At 48.4% G+C, this 20,482-nt stretch overlaps 1 protein-coding gene across 4 annotated transcripts in view; it reads right to left on the bottom strand.

Moving 5' to 3' along the window:
* Nucleotides 1-2,260: 2,260 nt before the first annotated feature.
* The window catches only part of LOC124074341 (semaphorin-6D-like), an 82,834-nt gene continuing 64,612 nt past the window's right edge, over nucleotides 2,261-20,482 (bottom strand). For 3 of the 4 annotated variants that reach the window (XM_046417173.1, XM_046417174.1, XM_046417175.1), the window contains 5 exons: nucleotides 17,832-17,881; nucleotides 17,612-17,665; nucleotides 6,665-6,915; nucleotides 5,163-5,294; nucleotides 2,261-4,154 (listed from right to left, as the gene is read on the bottom strand). In XM_046417173.1, coding sequence (XP_046273129.1) covers nucleotides 2,862-4,154; nucleotides 5,163-5,294; nucleotides 6,665-6,915; nucleotides 17,612-17,665; nucleotides 17,832-17,881 — 1,780 coding nt within the window. In that variant the 3' untranslated portion in view covers nucleotides 2,261-2,861. The remainder of the gene's footprint in view (nucleotides 4,155-5,162; nucleotides 5,295-6,664; nucleotides 6,916-17,611; nucleotides 17,666-17,831; nucleotides 17,882-20,482) is intronic. The other variant, XM_046417176.1, reaches the window with a different exon arrangement.

Below are 20,482 nucleotides of genomic sequence, written 5' to 3'. Positions count from 1 at the left end.
CAAGCCTCTAACGTGTTCAGGTTTGACTAACATTTCTGAATCTTGAACACTTAAACTCTGTCTGCCTGGAGTGTTGGCCCTCAGCGTTGGGCCTCAGCGTTGGGCCTCAGCGTTGGCCCTCAGCGTTGGCCCTCAGTGCTGGCCCTCAGCGTTGGGCCTCAGCGTTGGGCCTCAGCACTTTAGTTCAGTGCAGCATTTTCCTTACTGGCTTACTTGTCCTGTTCTTTTATTGCTGCTGTTGGCTGCATTGCTTGTGTTCACTGCATCAGAATGTGGTGTATTGTGTATTACACTGTTAACCTTTGACCCCTGCACTTGTTTGGTTTGGCTTTCTGTCGACTTCGGGCCGAATGCCCAGACAGAAGAAACAGCCACAGAATTTAAAGTCTTCGCTGACAAACGCTGCGGGTTAAAAATAAAATGAGAAACAGCAGATTCCCCCTCAGACTGCACTCAAAGGTCTGTGAAAATATTAATTTTACTATCACAAAAAACAGAAAATATTAACATTTCAGAAGCTGCAATCAGAGAATGCCGACTTTTCTTTTTTGATGCTGATAAACTGATAAATAAATGATCTAAAGATCGATCGTTGCAGTTCTGTTCCCTTCACCTCCACTCACACTGAGACTCAGGTGAAACCAAAGCTGCTGCAGAGCTGGATGCCACCGAGGCAGATGGTCTGAACCTGTGGCATCACGTCCAACACCGACTGTGTGTGAAACACGCACAGCCAAAGGTTTCTACAGTAAACATGACACCATGAAGCCAAACGTGGAACCTGCAGAAGGCCTCGAACCGGCTGACATGCAGCTCAGTTCTTCTTGAGTTGTTCCTGCTGTAGACTTTCTCTTGGTCACCGTCATGTTTATTGCTTAATTTTTCTTGTCAGGTTATGAAATGAAACGTAATGCGCAGTGAAAACAATGGAAGTGAACGACTGTGGCTCAACCCCTGGAACCCCGGGACCCGTCACACCCGGTTTGGGACGAGAAAGTCATCCAGTCCAGGCCAGTCCGCACAGAGCTGAGTCAAGACAGCTGCACTCGGTTCCACATTGTTCTGAAGAGTTCCACCTCTCATTCAACAGGCTCCTCCGAGAACTCCAAGAACGACAGACGCTCACACTTGGCATCAGGTGACCCCAATGACCATAACGACGGTCGTTCAAAGAGCCGACCTCAGCAATACAAGTGGCCTCGACGACCTGCAGAGACCACCTGCAGAGACTTGGGTCTGCACAGCAGTCAGTCAGACCCACTGGATGAGGTGGAACGTCTTCAAAACAATCTATGACCAAGTCCGGCGGCTTTTCCTCACCTCCGCGTGGACAGACTGGGTGAAGCGACCTTAGAAGAACGAGGCCAAACTTTATTCTACATTTAATTCTGTGAGCTGCCTTTTCTGCTGGCATGTGAATGACAAACTGCAGAGCTCAGTGGGGGATGGGAAACATTTTGGATGAGCAGATTTTATAATTGATACCCTGAAATGAACAGCGGACCTCTCAAATTTACAGATTTACCTCTTTCATGATGTTTGACATCCCTTTAAATGTATTTTCTAGATCCTGCAGATGCCAGTTCATAAAAATTCTGCTGTGAGCTTGAGAGCTCTTCATAGAAAAAGAAGGATGCAACAGAGAGAAAGGAGGAGGCACATTAAGTCATTTTAAGTGTGATTATTAATTCAAGAGAATCAATTAAATAATTCGAACACACAAATTACTAAATTGAAGGAGTATTAAGTGTATTGAGCGCATGAATTTCTAATTTGAGGGAATAATTGATCAGAAATGGTCTCCTGAAAGCCTGCTGGGCTAACGCTCGGTTAATGCTTTGTTGTTCAGATACCAATATGGTACAAAAGAGAACATTCATCCGGTTTGTGTGGACTGCATGTACTCTGATCTGGACCTCTTTGGCTCCTCCACTTTCACATTTAGATTTCTCACCACAGCTCAGGAAGGCTAACCGTCACACTTTCCTCACACTTCCTGCGTGCACAGAAATCTCCGTCTCTTCGACGTCCCGTCATCTTGATTAGATGTTATAACAAAAACCTCATTGTAGTTTTTTTTTTGTCCACGGAAAAGAAGAATGAACCCTCCTCTCAACTTGAATTTTCCAGATCGGAAAGGAATTACCCTCTGGGCGTTTGTGACATTATAAGCTTTATGTTTGATTTCTCCCGCGGAAAGAAATGTCCTCGTTTGTCTCAAAGTCCTGGACAAACGTCCAACGCTCCCACATTCAGTTCATGTGTTTTTTTAAGCTTTGCAAATGCAATCCGGGCCCTGTCCCAAGGTGCAACAACCGGGGACATTAGATCAAAGCACTTGTACAAAAAACTGCTTTAATCAAGAACTTTTCAGGCCACCCCGAGCCTTGGGGATTCCTTTTGAATCATTAACATCGTTCGCCCTGCTTTTGGAATGTTTCTCAGGCTCGTCTGAGCCGGTTTTGATCCTCGGTCTGTCGTGAGGGGAAAGTCGCCACGAGCGGCCCCGCCTGCCCGAAGAGATGAGTCAGAGATCTTGTTTATTTGTCGTTCCTCGGAGTGTCTGTCTCTGTGGCTCCTTTCAGGGCTCTGAGTGAAGCAACAGTCTACAAGGCTGCAGTCGTGACTAAGAGCGGCGACGGACGCCGTCCTCTCAGCTGCAGGAAAATAACCACAAGTGAAGGCTCGTAATGAGGAGTGATGGAGACAGACAAGAAGCTCTGAAGTCTCTTTTGTATCTAGTCGTCCTGTCACTGCTCTCATTTTGTCATTTCTCACAAACCCTGCGGGCTTTTCGGAGTGCTCTACTTGCTGAGGACTGTAGCAGCCGTGTTAGAAAGGCGCCACTTCCTCCTTCAGTCTCAGTAGTTGTATTTTCCCGCCTCTGCTGCTGGTGAAGTCGCTGTGTTCGGGAGGAACAGCGGTTTTGGCGGGACTTGCGGTTTCAGTGACACCGTTCTCCGGACGACCGCCGCCCGTTGCACATGTGGCCCTTCGCTGTAACTGTGCTGCCGTGTCAGACAAGAACTGGCGACCGACGGCCGCCGGCTTTCGCTGTTGGTGTTGATGTTAGCTGCCGCACTTGCGGCTGGGGGGCCGTTGCTGCTGCTGTTGGTATTCATCCTGGCTAGAAAGTGTGCGTGCTGCGCCCCCCGTTGGTTGAAGCTGTGGTGACGCGGCACAGCGCCGCCACCGCTGCCCATCTTGATCAGGGAGTGCCGCTGGGAGTGGTGGCGTGACACGGAGACGCCGCTTCCTCCAGGTCGCTCTGGAATCACCTGCTGCTGGAGCGGGGTAGAGGAGGAGGAGGACGACGACGAAGGAATGGAGGTGGAGGAGGTGGGGTTGTTAGATGATGAGGAGGAGGAAGAAGAAGAGGAAGTGGCGGAGGATGCGGTGGAGTTTTGATTAGGTGTGTCCAGGCGCTTGGGGAGGCCGTCCCTCGGCAGAGTGGAGGTACTGTAATACGGAGCTGATTCTGTCTCGGGGATCTGCTGGTGGTGGTGACCGCCGCTGCTGTTATTGTTGTGGTGGTTGCTATGGTGATGGCTGTGGTTATAGTGGTGTGTGCGGGTCTGGCCGTGGTGACTATGATGGTGGTGGTGGTGATGATTATGTCCTCCAGAGGACGACGAGGGCCCGGAGAACAGGGAGGACGAGGAGGTGGAGGTGAGGACCTTGATTCCTCCGGTCCCCGACGCACTGACCTCGTGGATGTGTTTGAGCAGCTCGTCCAGCGCTGACACGTCCACCACCGTTTGAGGGAGGGACTGCTGGGAGTGGTGGTGATGGGGGACTCCTCCGCCCCCTCCAGCTGCTGCTGCTGCCACTCGCTCATCATTTGAGATCTTCCTCTCCTCAGGAAGGTGCAGTGAAGTTGACGATGCACCTGCTCCACGTGCTGTTCCGTTGCTGAAACTGTTGCTGTGGTGATGGGAGAAAGGAAACACCTGCTGGGACATGGAGTTCCCAACAACCGCCATGAAACCCAGACTGGATCCGGAGCAGCTGGGCCCAGACTGGGGGTTGTTGTCCTTGGCGTTGTTGCAGTTCTGGTTCTTCTCGTACTGATGGTGCCGCAGGGCCTTCATGTTCTTGATGGGAAGCTCCGGGGTGGAGTCAGGCGTGGGCAGGCCGGACAGCTCTCCATCGGCCTGAGACAGAGGCAAACACAGGTTAGACACACGGTTTTCAAATACTCCCACGTCAAGTCAACAGGGTCACCATTTTAAACCTCTCCATTAGCATCCTGGCATCCAGTACGCGGCCTACAAGCACTACAGGAAATATGAATGCTAACTGTTGCATTTAGTGTACGTCTCCAGTGACCTTTGAGCCTCGTGATTCATCGCGTTCAGTTCTGGACAGCAAAGTCCTCATGTCTTGTGAAAACAAGTAACAGCTCGATTAATCAGCTCAGGAAACAGTGAAAACATCACACCTCAGCGTGTCTCCAGAGATACTCAGAGAACAAATCACGATCAGCATCAATCGATTACCAAAGTAGTGGTTGGTACAGTTAAACTTTTAGCACAAAGTAGAACAAACACGTAACAGCTTTAATTTTTGTTTTCTCAATGAAAGATTAAAACTCAGAGGTGACGTGTTCTTACAGTTTAACTGCTGACTCACTGACTCACCGCTTAGTCATGTTTTCACATTTCAGTCTATAAACCTAATGACACAAGTGTGAGGTTTACAGCCTGCATGTCAGAGATCAGAGTAGTCCTCAAGCCAATCCGCACCTTTCTGAGACCCTCTTGATTTTAAAGGAATATTCCACATGTTGTTATTCTCTCTGTGTTGAGACACAGAAGACATTAAACACCTGTTTTCACAGGCTGAGGAGAAGTGTTGGAACAAGTACCCAAAAATCCTAAATTACTGGATATTATACATACCTAAATATCCAAAGTACAAGTAAATTTTACATTTCTTTACAAGTTATCAAACACATGTATGGAGTAATAAGCACAAGATGTGCCTCCAAACTGTGCTGAAGTATAAAGTAGCTGAAAATGGAAATACTCAAGTACTTCAAAACTGTACTTGAGTAAATGTACTTCGTTACATCACTGAAGAGGACGAACGCCAAACCGAGCTTCAGGTGTGAAATCAGTGGAATGCTCCTTTAGGCTTGAACAGCACTCAGGCCGTCCCACCTGCGAGAGGCTGAGGTCGGGGTCTCCCAGCGGCAGGCCCTGATGGCCGGGGGTGTGGAGGTGAGGCTCTGAGCGACCGCTGGGGATGAAGGAGCTGTACATCTTCGGTGTGGACACATCCAGTTTGTCCTCCTGAAGAAAGACAGAGCAGAAGACGGAGAAGAGGAATAAGAGTGGCGATCGTTTCTCTTTCAAAGGATTTTCAATCTTTAAAAAATCCACGACGACCCGAGCCGAGAAAACCGAACGTCCGGCTCTTTCAGGCCGGTTTCCAGTCATCGCTCAGCATAATGACGGGCCTGAAAACATTCGAGCAGGGGGGGTCAGAGGTCAGCGGGACGCCGGCAGCAGCTCGGAGATTCAGCCTCTCGCTCAAGGACACTAATAAAAGACTGAACTTGAGAAAAGATGAATATTAATGCCGCTGCTCAAGATTCAGCTCATCACGTCGCCGCTCATCCTGCAACAACAAAACCCCACAAATCTGCTGTGAAGCTGAAAAACGTCTTCACTAACTTCCCCTCACTTCACCTTTCAAACCGGTCGCTACCACAACGCAGCCCTTTCATTCCACACAAAACCACATGAACGGCTGCCCTAACCAATCCACTTTGTTCCAGATCTGAAGTGACAGGAAGTCACGAAGCAGAGACACCTTCAGCTCTCGTTCTGGACACAAACCACATTCAGGTTCTCAGGTTATGAAGACATTCATGCTTCCTGCTCATTTCGACAGTCTGACATGGAGTTTGTTGTCTTCTGCTGCTATAAATAAATGGCTGTTAGTTTTCTGTTAGACACACAAACAAGCTTAATTCAGTTCAGTTCTGAAACATCAGAAACCCCGAGTCCCGAGTCGCACGAGACTCGCGATGTGAACGCCTGCAGACCATCTGAATTAGTTTTTGTTCTTTCTGTCTCTGCTTTACGTCACAGTCTGAGTTTGGTCTGCAGGTTGTTTCCTGTTCTGCGTTGGTTATGTTCAGGCTGAGGTGAAAGGCTGCTGCTCTGCTCACCTCCTTCTCCATTATTGGTAATCAAGGAGATTGACATGAAACTGAGTTACTCAAGACTGTAAGTAAAAACGTTTTCAAGCACAAACAATTCGATAACATGAACTCTGGTCTCTGTTATCATCCCACAATGCATTGCTGCACACTTTACAGGTGAACGTCACCTGTAAACAGAAATAAACTGAAATCAACCAAAGTCCAAACTGTTGGACTCAACAACAACTTATTAAAAGTTTCTGTACAAGAAGGGCACGTGATCGTATGCACTGAAAGGTGTTTCCTGTTTCATATTCTATTACATATTAAAACAAACATGATGAGGTCAGTCTGCATTTTCATTGGCTGGTTACATTTTCAAACGTAAACACGGAGCAGAAACCATCAAACAAACAACTTTCTGCTAAATTCATTTTTTAATCTTTCTCCCAGAACGTGTGGCAGGATCGGCGCCTGTTTCCACCTGTCGCGCTGGCCGAAGCCTCCACCCACCTTGGGCTGTCCGTCCAGCAGCCCGTTGAGCTTGGCGAGGGATCGCAGCGATAAGGCGTGCGGCAGCGACGCCTCGGGGTCCTTCCCCAGCCGCTTCGCCCGCTGAGCGGCGCTGCGACTGCAGTAACACGACACCAGGAAGCCTGACAAGATGGCGCCCAGGAAGAAGGCCACCAGCACGCAGGCGATCAGCAGGGTGTAGTGGACGTTAGCGCCGGCACGCTGGTCCATCTCCGGAAGACGACGCACACCTGGAGGACACAGGAAGAGGGGGAGGAAAAAAGGGTCAATACACCCGTTTTTTCTTTTGCTGCTGCCGAGGAGCAGGAGGCACGAACATAAACGATCCTCACTGAGCAAACTGATGACCTCAAAACCTGAATCCATTAAGTGAAGATCTGATCCTGGACCTCAGCTTTCAGGTTCAGAGTATTTTGTGTTGGGTCACAATAAACAAAGCAAAAATCAAACTATGAACTGCACCTTTACTGGCAGGTGGAGGAATCAGAATACATGCTGCTTCCAGGAAGTGGACAAAGTAGACGGGATGAGAGGAGGAGGAGGAAAACAGAGGGAGGGAGGAAGAAAGGAAGCGAAGACAGAGACGAGAATTGAACTTAATGAGAAAGAGGTGGTTCACAGGTGAGAAGACGGGATGACGGAGGAGGTGAAGAAGGTGAGAAGAAAAACAAAGGGAAGAAGAAAGGAAGAGAAAGAGAATATGATTGGATCTGAGAGAGGGGCAGGCGAGGAGGAGGACAAAAGGATGGAGGGAGGAGAGCAGGAGGAGGAGATGAGGACGGAGGGATGAAGGAGAAGAGATGAAAGAGTTCATTGTTTGGCGTCACGTCCTGAAACGACTTCAAAGCCTTTCAGACACGCACACACACGCACACACACACATTAACGCTGCAGTGATCAATACTCTCATCGCTTCTTATTACAGTGCAGAAGCTCGTCTGTTTTACACGTTCATTATTCAGGTTTATGTTTGTTTGTTTGTTTCCTCATCCTGTTTGTTGTTTTAGCACCTTTTTAAATGTCTTCCTGAACGTCCTCTCACAGTGTTCAGAGTAAATATTTTCACGTCTGCATCATCACGAGTCACAGATGCTCTTCATGTGCACACGTTGTGTCTTACATGATGTTGCTGTTCAGCTGCGTGATGGAGCAGAGCTGAAGAAGTAATCACGATGATCAATGATGATTATTATTGGACCTTTTACGACCGATTATTGAAACTCTAACTGGAACTGCAGCTGAACACACCTGAGCGCAGCCTGCAGCTCTTCTTCTTCTTCTGAACTCCGTGTAGAAACTCCACCCGTGCAGCTGATGGAGACACGTGGAAGAGCAGAGCGAATGTTGTGGACTGAAACCTGGTTTCTGACTGCCTCCGTATACGTGAGACACGACACTCGAGACGGGATGAAAGACTGAAGTCAACTCGTCTGACGATCGGGTAAAATCAAGACGTGAGCCTCCAAACGTCTTCTTTCAGGTTATTTTGTCCTGACTAATCTTACTGTGGGACTTGGACTTGGACTTGGACTTGACTGTCATGGTTTTGTGCGGAAGGAAGACGCTTTAACGTGCGGTTTCTCAGGTGCACGTACACACTAAAGGAAACATACTGATCACACAGTCCTGCAGGGTCGGGCTCAGAATCTTCAAGAGGTGACTTTCAATGCTAACGATGTCGTGTTCGGGCTCCTTCGTGGAGCTGCAGCTCAGCTATTATTTCACAGTTCAGAAGCAGCCGCACGTCCCCGAAAACCCCATCAAAGGGCCACAAATACCCTCAGAAACAAAAAGCTGATTTCATGCCCTGCGCTGTCGGCCGTCTGGGGCTTTTACTCCCTGCTGCCCGTCAGTTCGGGACTCGAACTGGCAACCATCTCCAACCTCAAAGCCAGCGTCGCCTCAAGGCCTCCGCGGATTTGCTTTGATACAAGACGCTGCGCAACAAATTTGTCTTTTATGTAAAATACTGTTGAAATAGAGCAAGAAGTCATTACACATCCAGTCAGGATTAACACACACACACACACACACACACACTCGTCCCCCTGTGTTTAACAGACGTTTCATGTTCGTTATTTCCACTCTTTCATCTCCGTCCTTCAGTCTGGCAGTTAGAAACAGGATGATGGAGACGCACACAGAAACACATTATCCTAATTACAGTCCGACATGAAAACCTTTCCTCCGCCGTCGCTGTGAACGTTCCTCCTTCTCTCTGCTGTCTGGGATGGAGGGTGAAGTGTGGGCTCGGTTTCCTGTCAGTCGTACACTCACAGCTCACGTCTTCCTCTTTCATCGCGCCGCCCTTCTATTCGTCGTCCTTCTCTTCTTCTGCACTGCTCTCAGCCTCCTGATTTCCCCGACTTTCTTCATTAACTCATAAGGATCTGCGACTTGGACTCGGAATGAAGACCAGGTGACCGTGAGGTTTCTGAGGTCGATGTGGACGAGGACTCTTGAAGCTGCTCCGTCTTCTTCCCTCCAGCCATTGGCCGTGATCGCTGAGGGTCTCGGCTGACTTGAGGTGAGAGGCGGTTATTCCTCCTGATCCCGCCGGCGACTTAACAACCCCTTGAAATGTGCTTGTTGTGTGTATATGAAAGTGAAATGAAAACACTCTGAGCTTCACCACATCTGATGCTCCTGAATGTGAGCTGTAAGCCCACCTGTAAGCCCACCTGTAAGCCCACCGGATGAGCGTCCACCCGACCTCCTGCCTCCTCTGCGGCTCAGAGTTCAGAGGAAGTGACACCACGGGCTGGGAGGAAGTGATGGGAAATAATAACGACAGATTCCACTCGGCCTCTTCTCTCCAGGTGACACGTCTGAGTCAGACGACTCCAGCTGTCAGGTAACCCCAGGGCGTCTCTCTGATGTCAGAGGGTCACATGACATCAGACCCGCACACGCACTTGATCGCAGTCTGTTAAAGGTGCGGCATCAGAAACTCCTTCCTGTTAGGTCTCTCTCTGCGGCTCTGCTTGTCGGCGTGCTGCTCGCTTGCCCACGCCTCCCCCATCGGTATTCACACGACGGCGGACAGCAGCGACGGGCGAGAGAGAAAGGAAGTGACAGCGAGATGAAGGGGAGAGAGAGAAATGAAAAAGACGAGAGAGAGCGAGTGATGAAAAGGAGGAACCTCGTCAAGTTTGACTTTTTTTGCTTCACCATCCAAAGTGCTGGTAACACACACACACACACACACACACACACACACACACCTGGCGCACAAACACACACACACTATCGGCTCGCTTTAAAGGTCAGACAACTCACATCTGCCATGCAGTGTGTCAGACTGTGTGTGCGCGCGTGTGTGTGCTGAATAAGAATGAAGTCGTTCCTCTACAGCAGGTGAGCCAACATGGCCGCTCCTCGTGTTCCTCCTCGCTGCTCGCAGAGATCACCTGTCAGTCAAACCGTGTGGGCGAGAATTCGTTTTTTGACGTGATGTTCCTTCATCTGGATGGATTCATTAAGCAAACAGATCAGTGGAGGTGAACAACATCCGCCCACCTGCTCAGGTGCAGCCCTTCATCTCAGTTCTATAGTGAAACGTGTCCCTGGTGGATCCCACAGGGTCTTTGTTTCCCGCCCGGCGGCTCCTCAGCAGGGCAGGCGCTCGCCGACAGCGGAGGTTACGAAGGCCAAAGACTCTCAGACTGAAGGACAAGTCTCACTCATCCAGTTGACCTTACTGGTCGCACTGGAGGAAGTTTGTGTGTTATTGCAGTCAGTACAATTAAGCTCCAGATTAAGCCTCTCAGAAACTCTGAGAACCAAAACACACAAGTCCAGGAAGAAACCTTGGGAACTTTGGGAACCGGGAACAGAGGGATCAGGGTCTCAGAGTCAGGGGACAGACCAGTCCTCTCCCGCTGCCTGGACTTTGACACCAGGTCACCAGACAGAAACTGGTTCTGGTTCTAATTCGGTTACCCGAGTAAAAAACGTGTAGTCATCAGTAAATAATGCACATCCTGCAGCCAATCAAGTTCAAGTTTTCTCAGGAGAATCGTGATGATCTGATGTTCTAGAGGAGTTCACAACCACACGAGGATGAAATTCTGAAATTCATGGACAGAAATGAAGACAGACAGTCTGTGAAATCATTATTTGCTGGGGTCTGCTCCGAGGTTTCTGCCTTCTGAAAGGCAGTGTTTCCTCTCCACTGTGGCCAAGTGCTGCTGAAGGGGGAACGTTGGGTTCTCTGTATTACAATTTAATTAAAGAGTTTGGTCTGGACCTGCTCTGACTGGAAAGTGTCATGAGATAACTTTTGTCTTGAATTGGCGCCATATAAATAAACTGAATTGAATTGAATTTGTGTGTGTGTCGGCAAACCAGTTTACTTTTAAAAGCTCTACATGATCCCGATGCACATGACTGCAGCTCAGAGGAAAAACATGAAACTCACTTGAGTCCACGGTGGTTTCGTTCTGGCTCTTCAGGGTGTAAAATGTTCCCTTTGGACGTTTCTATACGTCCATCCTCAAAGGAACGGCGGCGACTCATTTTCACTTCTCGACAGAAACAGCATTTCACTCAGCCTGTTTTACCTGATTCAGCTTTGACAGAGCGCCTCCAACGATCAACACCTCACTTACTGCTTACAGACATTACAAATAAGCAAGGAGTTTCATGCTGGAACTACTTCTTGACAAACAACAGCGTATCCATCCGCCCATTTCGTCTGTGCAGTGAGGAAGCTACACAGTAACACTGCATCCACTGCTGCTGGTCCGGCCGTTAACTCTGCTGTACACACACACACACACACACACACACACATGCATGCAGGTGTCTGATAGGGTGAAACACCTCTGACTGTGTGCTTCCTTGTTTTTGATTGATTCCCACTGAGCTCCATATTGTGTTTTTATTGACTGGGTCAATCAATGTGGGCGGTCTCACTGTGTGTGTGTGTGTGTGTGTAATTTCTCTGCTTGTCTCTTTGCTGACCTTCCATCATCAGTCTTGATTTATACAGCCAATCAAGATACCCCCACCACACACACACACACACACACACACACACAGCTGCTTTATGTGTGACTTGCCTGATTGCTTTTATCTGTGTGTGTGTGTTAACTGTCCAATGCAAGCACTGATTATGTGAACAGGTGCTGACTGCCGTCGCTCTGAGTGTGTGAGCTAAACACCAGGTACATTCAGCTTTAGCTTTAGGTGAAGGCTCATCGTGCCGCAGAAGATTTCTACCCATCAATACACGATCTGGACAAATTAAAGCTAACAGGCTAACAGGCTAACAACGCGGGCTGTTAGCCGCGTGCAGTTAGCAAACCTGTTTCTGTACAGTAAGTCCTAAAGTGAGTTAAGATGGGATTCACACTCAGGTCCTGTAATGAGGCCTGCTGCGCCTTCTAAACCACCAGGAGAAGCTCTGCAGGACCAGTAGAACTGGTTCCATCCAGTATCTGCTCTGTTATTTATAGCTTCAGCATGAACAACGCGTGGCGTGTCTGAATGTGCGACACGTCCTCATCGCCACTCGACACGGGCTGGACGCTCACAAACGACGGCCGCCAGAAACTCATCCAGCTTTTGTTCGTCGCCTCGTTCTGCTTGGCGCTCGGAGAAGATGAAGATAATTAGTGTCAATACGACGGCTTCTGGCTGCTTCCTGAGCCGTCATCCCCGCCTGTTCAGCATGAGCCTCACAACAGTCCATCTGTAAGAGCTCCAGCTCATTAAAAAACACTTTAACGCACTGTGATGGCTCTTTTGCCTGCTCACACACACACACACACACACACACACAAAGACGCACTTGTAGATGCAAAACCTCTCGCCAAGCCACTCACACACACACACACTTAACAACACTTTGACTTGTCACACACTCTCTTGTTTTTGTTCTCATGTGCAGAAACACGTCAGACACACTCATGCAGGATAATCTCACACACGCACACACACGCACACACACTCTGTAATTAGGCGACCGCCTCTCAGGCAGAGTGGAGGGCTGGAAGTGAGCTTGTTGATTTCGACCACGCAGATGAAGACTCTTGACGTATTCCAAAAACTGCAGCAGTCGATCACAGTGACAGATGATCTCGAGATAATTAAAGACAAAGCGTCACGGGTCATTTTATCTTTGTAGTTCCAGCATTTCATCCAAACAGAAGAAAAGCCCGGCAGAAGCACATCATCAGCTGAATCCACAGGTCGGGTTCCACCTGCTGGTTCGTTTCAGCCCACCAGGAGCTGCTGCAGATCCGCTTTGAGGCCTCCGGTGCGCTCTGAGTGTGGCTGCAGCGGCTCAGACTGCAAAGCTGAGACCGAAGCCTGACGATCGGACGGTCGTCAGTCCTGCACAGCGTCGTGCTGACAGGCAACGAACTCCTCACAGACCTGCACTCAACCACCAGACGCCATTTTAAAACAGACACGTGGCAGCTCAGAGAGCAGCTCCTCAGGACGCACCGAGTCCACCTCCAGCATCCAAAGGAGCCTCTCTTCACTTAGCCACACACACTCACACACACACACACACACACACACACACACACACTCACACAGCAGCAATTCTCCTTTACAGGAAGTCAGAAGACGCGTATCAGTTTCATCTCTGAGGGAAGTTCGTAATGAATTTTTGGAGGACGTGTTTGATTTGTGCGTACGTCTAATTGAAATGTCACGCGTGTGACTGCGATAAGACGCTTAACACTTGGATTAAACAGCGTTTGGGCTGTAAAACGTCTTTAAATGTCAAACTGTCACTTCCACGTCATTAAAAACAGAAGAAGAAGAAGCTGTTGGAGCTGAATGTGATGCGAGTCGCAGCGTCGGCTCCCTCGAGGCGACAGAAATCCCGACCACAAGCGCCACTCGACATCAGAAGCTGTGACGCCGCTGCCCACAGCGCACCTGTGGTGGGATTTTTGTGCTTTCAGACAGGTGAGAGGATCACATTCTCTGCCATGAGCTCAGGCGCTTCTCCAACCTGTGGTAACCCTTCGTATAAAACAAGACTCAGAAAAGGTTACAGATACTGTGCTGTCAACGAAGACCCACGAAAGTCTTTTAAAGACGCCAAACTGGTGAGTTTCATGTGGAGAGGTTTCTGCCAGAGGGAAAAGCCGCCGTGACATAAACGTTCCTTCCTGCAGCGTATTTAATCTCCATGAGAAACAATCATTTCCTCCCAATGAGGTCAGAACACTCAGCAACGTGTGCTGGAGACTCATGTGTCCTCTTCTGCAAAGACGACCGCATCAGTCTCTTTAGAGGACAAAGTCTGGACCGGATCCCCCACGGGCTGCACAGGACAGGAGGCTGTCAATGCCAGACACAGGAAACAGGAAATACTCCTGCTGGGTGTCTCTTGAACTGCATCGATTCTTGTTCTGATTCTGCTTATTGATTCTGATTCTTGTTGATTCTTAATTTCAACATGGTAGAATAAAGAGATCGAATGTCACAATATGTGATTCGTTGAAGTGTTATTTCTTTTGTTCAGGTTTTTATTTAATGTCTTGTGTCTACTTGGAGTTGCTCAGATGACCCCGTGTTGATATTGCGTGCGTGACAACAAACCTCTTTGAATCTCAGAATCGTGTTTCGACTTTTGTTTGATTAAAGTAAGTGGATTCAGAGTCTCCTTGAGCAAAGCCTGACGCCCGAAGCTGAAGAAACACTAAAACAAGACAAACAAAGCAGTGACGTGCAGTGAGACAGTTTTCTGTCTGCTGACTGATGGCCAGTTACCACCTGACAGCAGTTACAGCACAAACTCCTTTGAGATTTGCTGTCTTTGCTTTCTTTGAGGGTTGACGCTTTGAGGAGCCAGGAAACAGAACTGAGACTTCCTGTGCAGCAGGCTAACCAGTTAGCAGACCTGTGTTGTTGTTGGACATGGAAGGAACTGGACATTTTGGACTTTCTACTGGGGACGTGGCAGGGTGAAGTCCACTCTCTCACAGCTCCTTCAGGTCATGTCTGGATAAGATGCATGAAAGAGACCTCAGCCTGCCGTCCTTAACTTCCCGAGAAGTCGACTTTGAGGACACGAAACCCATTTTAATTGCCGATTATTAAGCCTGACACTCCAGAGCTCAGCAGAAGAATAAACTTTGTTTCCTGGATCGCCGACATTACAATAAAAGATGTAAAGGTCACAGACAGACAGCATTCATGTCGTCCAAGAACCATCATAATTTACATTTGCAGAACTCATTCTGCACAGTGTCAGCTCTCATCTCATATAAACTACCCTGTAATAGCACACTGCAGCATAATAGCCAATTTATGTCCATTCTGAGCCAAACTAAAGCCATGGGAGCCTCCCTCGCAGTGCATTAAATAACCAATTTGCAACGAAAACGTCATTACGGGAATAGTTTGCCGCCAAACGATGTCATCACAGTAACGACAGCCAGTCCGGCGTAGCGTGGCAGATAGATTCGGGTGCACGCTGGCTAAAACATCAGTCACTCATTGTGTTCCGAGTCCTTCATGCCCGGCTGCCCGACACCATGAAGTTAATGCCTCAGACGCCGTTATGGAGGAAGTGCCTGCTGTCGGTCCTACTGTATAGCCGCACCGGCGCCGTTTGCTGCAGGCTTAATCGCTGCATGTTTAAGGTGGAGTTTCACAATGAAAGCGTGAAGAATGAGCACGCTGCCGACCGCGGCTAATGTTACCAAGCGTGCCGCTTTTTATTGTGTTGTGGTGCCATTAACTCTGTGGGTAACCCCCACAGGCGTCAATAAAACCTAAAACTTAAATGACACGGTTAATCACGACACAATTAGCGCGAGTCGAGAGATGAATCTGTGGAAGAATGTAAATTAATCCGCAAGCGTCATTCGAGTCTCCTGCTGCTTTACATCTGCTGCGCCAGTAATGATGTCAGTCAGTCGAGTCTAATCACCACGCGGCGAGGAGCAGTTCTGCCTCCACAGTCATGTTTATGGAGGGAGAATTCAGGCAGGAAGTCGTTGTTTTATAACCTGCTATGTAAGAGACTGCAGGCTCTCCTGATGCTCTCACATCCTGCTGCTGTTCCAGTGATTAAAGAGGCAAATTAGAGGTTGAGGTGAAACAGGAGCTACATTTAAATACACCTGAGCTCAGTTTCTGTGGAAACAGAGTGGAGGTTAATATTTCTGCCCTCTAGCTGCTCTCCAAGTGTGTAAATGAGAAAATTCTGAAGATGAACACATTCCAGTGTAATCAGTAATATTTCACTGATCCCGTGAAGGCCAAATGTTGCTTCCTGAAAGGCTGGTGAGATGGTAAACCAGTCAGGCTGAGTTAGCTGTGTAAGCTAACGAGCTAATATTTGCTGTTCATACGTAACACGGGGCGACACGTTCGCTGGCGTTTCTCTCCGACTGTCCTGAAGTGCCTCAGGTCAGCACTGTGCATCCCTGTGGGAGTTTCTGTCACTCATCTGACAAATTAACAACCTGCATGACAAAACCGTAATCAAATCCATTTCATTGGATGAGGGGGAGTTTTCTTTTTTGGGTGAACTCTTCCTCGAACTTTGAATGCAGCAGATTTACTGAAACGAACTCAGCCGTCAGCTGATTGACTGAATTTTGTTCGGTGGGTTAATTCAGCAGCCCTCTGAGCCTCAGCTACTTCTCATTCTGGTTGTCAAACGGCCTCATTTAGATGCCAGGTGAATGCAATTAGCTTCGGTGGCAGAATACAAAACGAGCCGCTCTCTGAGCTCCGAGGTCTGAGATGCACCCCTCTTTAAAAAAGGGCCCATGGACTTCAGGGTGTTTGGTTTGGAAGCTCCGGCTCTCTCACAGGATCAGGACTGCTCAGCTTCAAACCTGCAGTAAGTTACCAACCCAAACACGCCGTCAAACTGAGCCACACTGAGGCTCAGAGACAGACAATGAGAGACGTCTTTCAGACACGGATTAAGGTAAGTATTTTATGGGGACAAAGAACGGCCGTTCTGTTTTATCTTCTTAATCCTCTTGAGTCCTTGAACCCCTCGCAGTGTTGGGACGCTCTTCTGTCCACCTCGTGCCTCCTTATCACTGCTGACGTGACACACAAAGGCGAACTCGGCTCACGTCAAGTGGACCACCAATGCATCAGAAATCAGTTTGTGCCGTCTCTGTGGCTTTAATCACAGTAATGCAGCTTATGGCGTCCAAATGAGATTCTCTGCACGGCCCTGCTGTCGCTCTGTGAATGACAACACCTGCGATGGTTTACAAGCACCACTCGCGACTGTCAGGTAGCAGCCGAGATGCGGCGTTGAATACAGAGCGGGCAGCTCGGCAAGGCGCCCCTTTGATCTGCTGGATTGTATCTGGTGGAGGGTAATGATGTCAAAGTGAGCGACGAGCTCCCGTCCATCAACATGGGTCGATCGGGCAGCGATGACCGATCCTCTTCCAGGTGAGTCTGAGCTTGAATGAGGAAGTTGATGCTGCTGTTTGTCTCCTTGTCATTGATTTGACTCAGTAAAATGTCCAAGCATTTTTCAGTAATGTTCTCATCAACGTTTCCCAACACTTTTAAATATTACAGGAAAGGTGCTGAAGGCGCTCCCACCTGAACCGATCTTGTTTTTTAAAAACATGTTCTTCAGGAGTCCTCTTGACTGCCATCTTCCTGTCCCGATGAGGACGCAGTACCTCACCTGTCACCTCCACCACAGTCTCACCATAGTTTAATGTCTCTTTTGGTGTCTCTCAAAGTCTGAGAGGAGGGAAGAACTTTAACGATGCTGTTCTGATGTTCAGGATCCTTTAAATTCTTCTCTGTCACAGATTTTTCATGCCCCTCTGTGGGACCCGGAAGGCCTCGTCCTACCAGGGAAGCGTCCTGACTTTGAGAAGCAGCTTGTGTCTCTCTGTGTGTCTCTTTTCCACGATTCTCTGCTGCTGAACGTGAATAACAGCAGACATAAGAGGAGTTTCTTACCGTAGGCGGAGTCGGCTGCAGACTCGTGATTCCGTGTGGTCGCCAACACGTCAGCTGCACAAAAAAGACACAACACAAGCACAAAAAGACGTTGAACTCTCTCAGATCCTCCCCATCTCTTTGCTGTAGTTTCACAATCCACTGACTTTTAGCGTGTTTACACCTCACATTATGACCGTTATCATCAGTGTTGTGGCTGTAAAGGACAGGTTTATCTCACCGTGGCAGCCGTCCGAGTGGTCGCCCTCGATATCCTGTTCAAAGCCCGCCCTGCAGACACACACAGGAAGTCGAGGAGAGAAAGAATTTAAACAAACAAAAGAATCAAACATCGATCCAAAGACCTAACCAGACACAGGGCTGCTGGATCTCGTGCTGTTGCCGTGGGTTACCGTTGCCTGGGCAGCTAATCGATGATGTGTATTCAGGTAAAGAGTAAAGACAGTGTTAATGAGATTATGACACATAGTTCATCTGCAGCTCATCATTTACTCTGAGGACCTTCAGAGGTCGACTGAGGAGAAAAGGCCAATGAATTTTTGTTCATGCAGTCAGGAGTAAAGGAAGGAGTCCAATCAGAGAGACAGAAAGTGAAACACACGCTGAGTTTGAGCAGCAGCGAAGTGAAGTGGCATATATCACTGCAGCTCCAGCAAATGAAGACATTTACTTTCCTCACAGCGTCTTCGGCCCCGCCATATACCGTCTCTGTCACCACCGCCGTTTCCATCTGACCTTCAAATCAATTTTAAAGGGGCAACAAATCAGGATTTTACTGCCACACAGCACAAAACGACTGCAGCATCACAGCGATGTCAGCGACGAGCAGCGGGAGACTCGTTCTGCTGAAGGCGGCGGGGGTCATAAAACAAACCTCTCCGGCTAAGAATTTAAATGACAGGTGATAACTTCATTCCTAATTGGCCCAGTGCAGTGGAACCACCAAACATGACTGAAACGATGAATCGATCATGATGGACACGGACTGAGGACGTTTGTTTCTTATGTCCATGACCATAATCCTTCTTCAACCTTCAGCCGTTTTAGTTGCCTAAACTTAATCAAACCTCGACTCTGAAACATGACCATTTTGGATGGCGTCTCACGAGGGTGAGATTTATCCACTGCTAATTCCACATCAATCAGCGTTGGAGATGCTGCTCAGCGGACGTTTGTCCTCCTCGGGGGAGAAACGGCCGTAAGCAGAATCGAAAGCCTTTCGACCATCACACGAGTCGTTCTGGCAACGTTCTCAATGTTTCAAAGGCTGCCGGAGCTGCCCATGACTCAGCGTTTCCATCCAAAGACAGTCTGATTCATCAGTCTGATCACACTCAGCTCACGTTTTTACTTATTTATCAGCTTTCAGCTGCGTTTATCATGCTCACCTGCACTGGGAAAAGCATTTCCACCTGAGTGATGCAGTGAGAGGAAACACGCATTCACACTTTTGTTTACGGTTTAATAAAACTGACCGAATGACTTCAGTGTTACTGTTCACCTGTTTGAACACTAATGACTCGTGTCCTCTTATCCAACCCATGTTTTCACACTTTCAGCCTCCTGCTCTCGTCTCTGACGGTCTTCCAGACCTTCGCTGTGGATTCCCGTCTCCCTCTCTCTGTGTTTATCACTTTCTCTTTGTCTTTAATTGTTTTCTTCAGTCTCCATCCTTCTGAGAAGCTGCTCGTCATACAGAGCAGGAAGACGTCTTATTGTTTAAACACGGGGATAAAACCTCACTTTTCCATACGCTCTCCGGGGAGGCAGCCATAGTTTCACACTTTGCATGGAGACTGACAAAAATAGCTGTGAGATGAATGAAAACAGAGCCGAGGGAGAACCTGGCTCTTTCACTGTGTGAAGGGGGTATGAAAGTCACATTTCAGGAAGTTACACAAAATTCTGGGGGGTTTCTAAAACTTTCTGGAGAAGTACACCGCAGCTCCAGGTGTTATATAAGCTCAGAAAACATTTTGCAACAGAAATGAATGTTTTTGTTTCCCCACAACTGCAGAAAGACGAGAAGGCTTCAGCAGTCCACATCCTCAGAGTCTGCGTTAACTGCTCATCGGAGGCTTCGTCCGAGCCGCCGACATCGACCGGACGAAATAATCTTAATGGTTTAAAGGATCAGTTTGTTATAGCACAAAGAGTCATTCTGGGCGTTTTGTGATGCTCAGAAAAATGTGGCCATTTTCTTCTTCTTCTTCTCCTTCTCTCTACACACCACATAACAGCTAAATGAATCATACAACAGACGAGGAGCTGGAGAACATTCTGATCACATTTAATGAACTCTACATGTCTGGATTTATTATGAAACTGTGATGCATCCCTCCCCTCGCTCGCTCTATATTTACCTCTCTCCACCTCACTTATTTGCTAACTCCTCCACCCCCTCAGTCACTCAATATTTATCTCCCTTATCACTCATGCTCTCTCGCTCTCCATCACAATCTATCCTCCGTCTCTCCAGCTACATTTAAAACCAGCGTGGGCTGAGCGCTAAGCGAAGGGAGAACGGGAGGAGGTCGCTGTGACGGCGAGTCGCTATAAATCCTGAACCCTCTCGGGCACCTGAACGCCTCGCTCGTAGAAGGGAGAAGTTACTCGGAGGAGGGGATGGAAATAGACTCAGTCAGTTTATAACATGCAGTCAGGTTATCAGACGCTGCTGTTGCTGAATTTTATTTTCGTGTTCTCGGCACTGAAGCTCTGCAGTGGAGGCGTTAACAGCTTTCAAATGCTGTGAAATGTAATAACGATGCTGCAGTTAAATGAGAGAACATCCATCCCATGATGCATTTGCTTTGCTGCCTTCGCCTCTCCAGGAGTCAGTGAACGCTGCTGAGACGGACAACATACAAA

The sequence above is a fragment of the Scatophagus argus genome, chromosome 17, assembly GCF_020382885.2.
Source record: "Scatophagus argus isolate fScaArg1 chromosome 17, fScaArg1.pri, whole genome shotgun sequence".
Classification (NCBI taxonomy): domain Eukaryota; kingdom Metazoa; phylum Chordata; class Actinopteri; family Scatophagidae; genus Scatophagus; species Scatophagus argus.
Note: the sequence above shows the minus strand (reverse complement) of the source record. Positions and strands in the feature narration are given on the sequence as shown.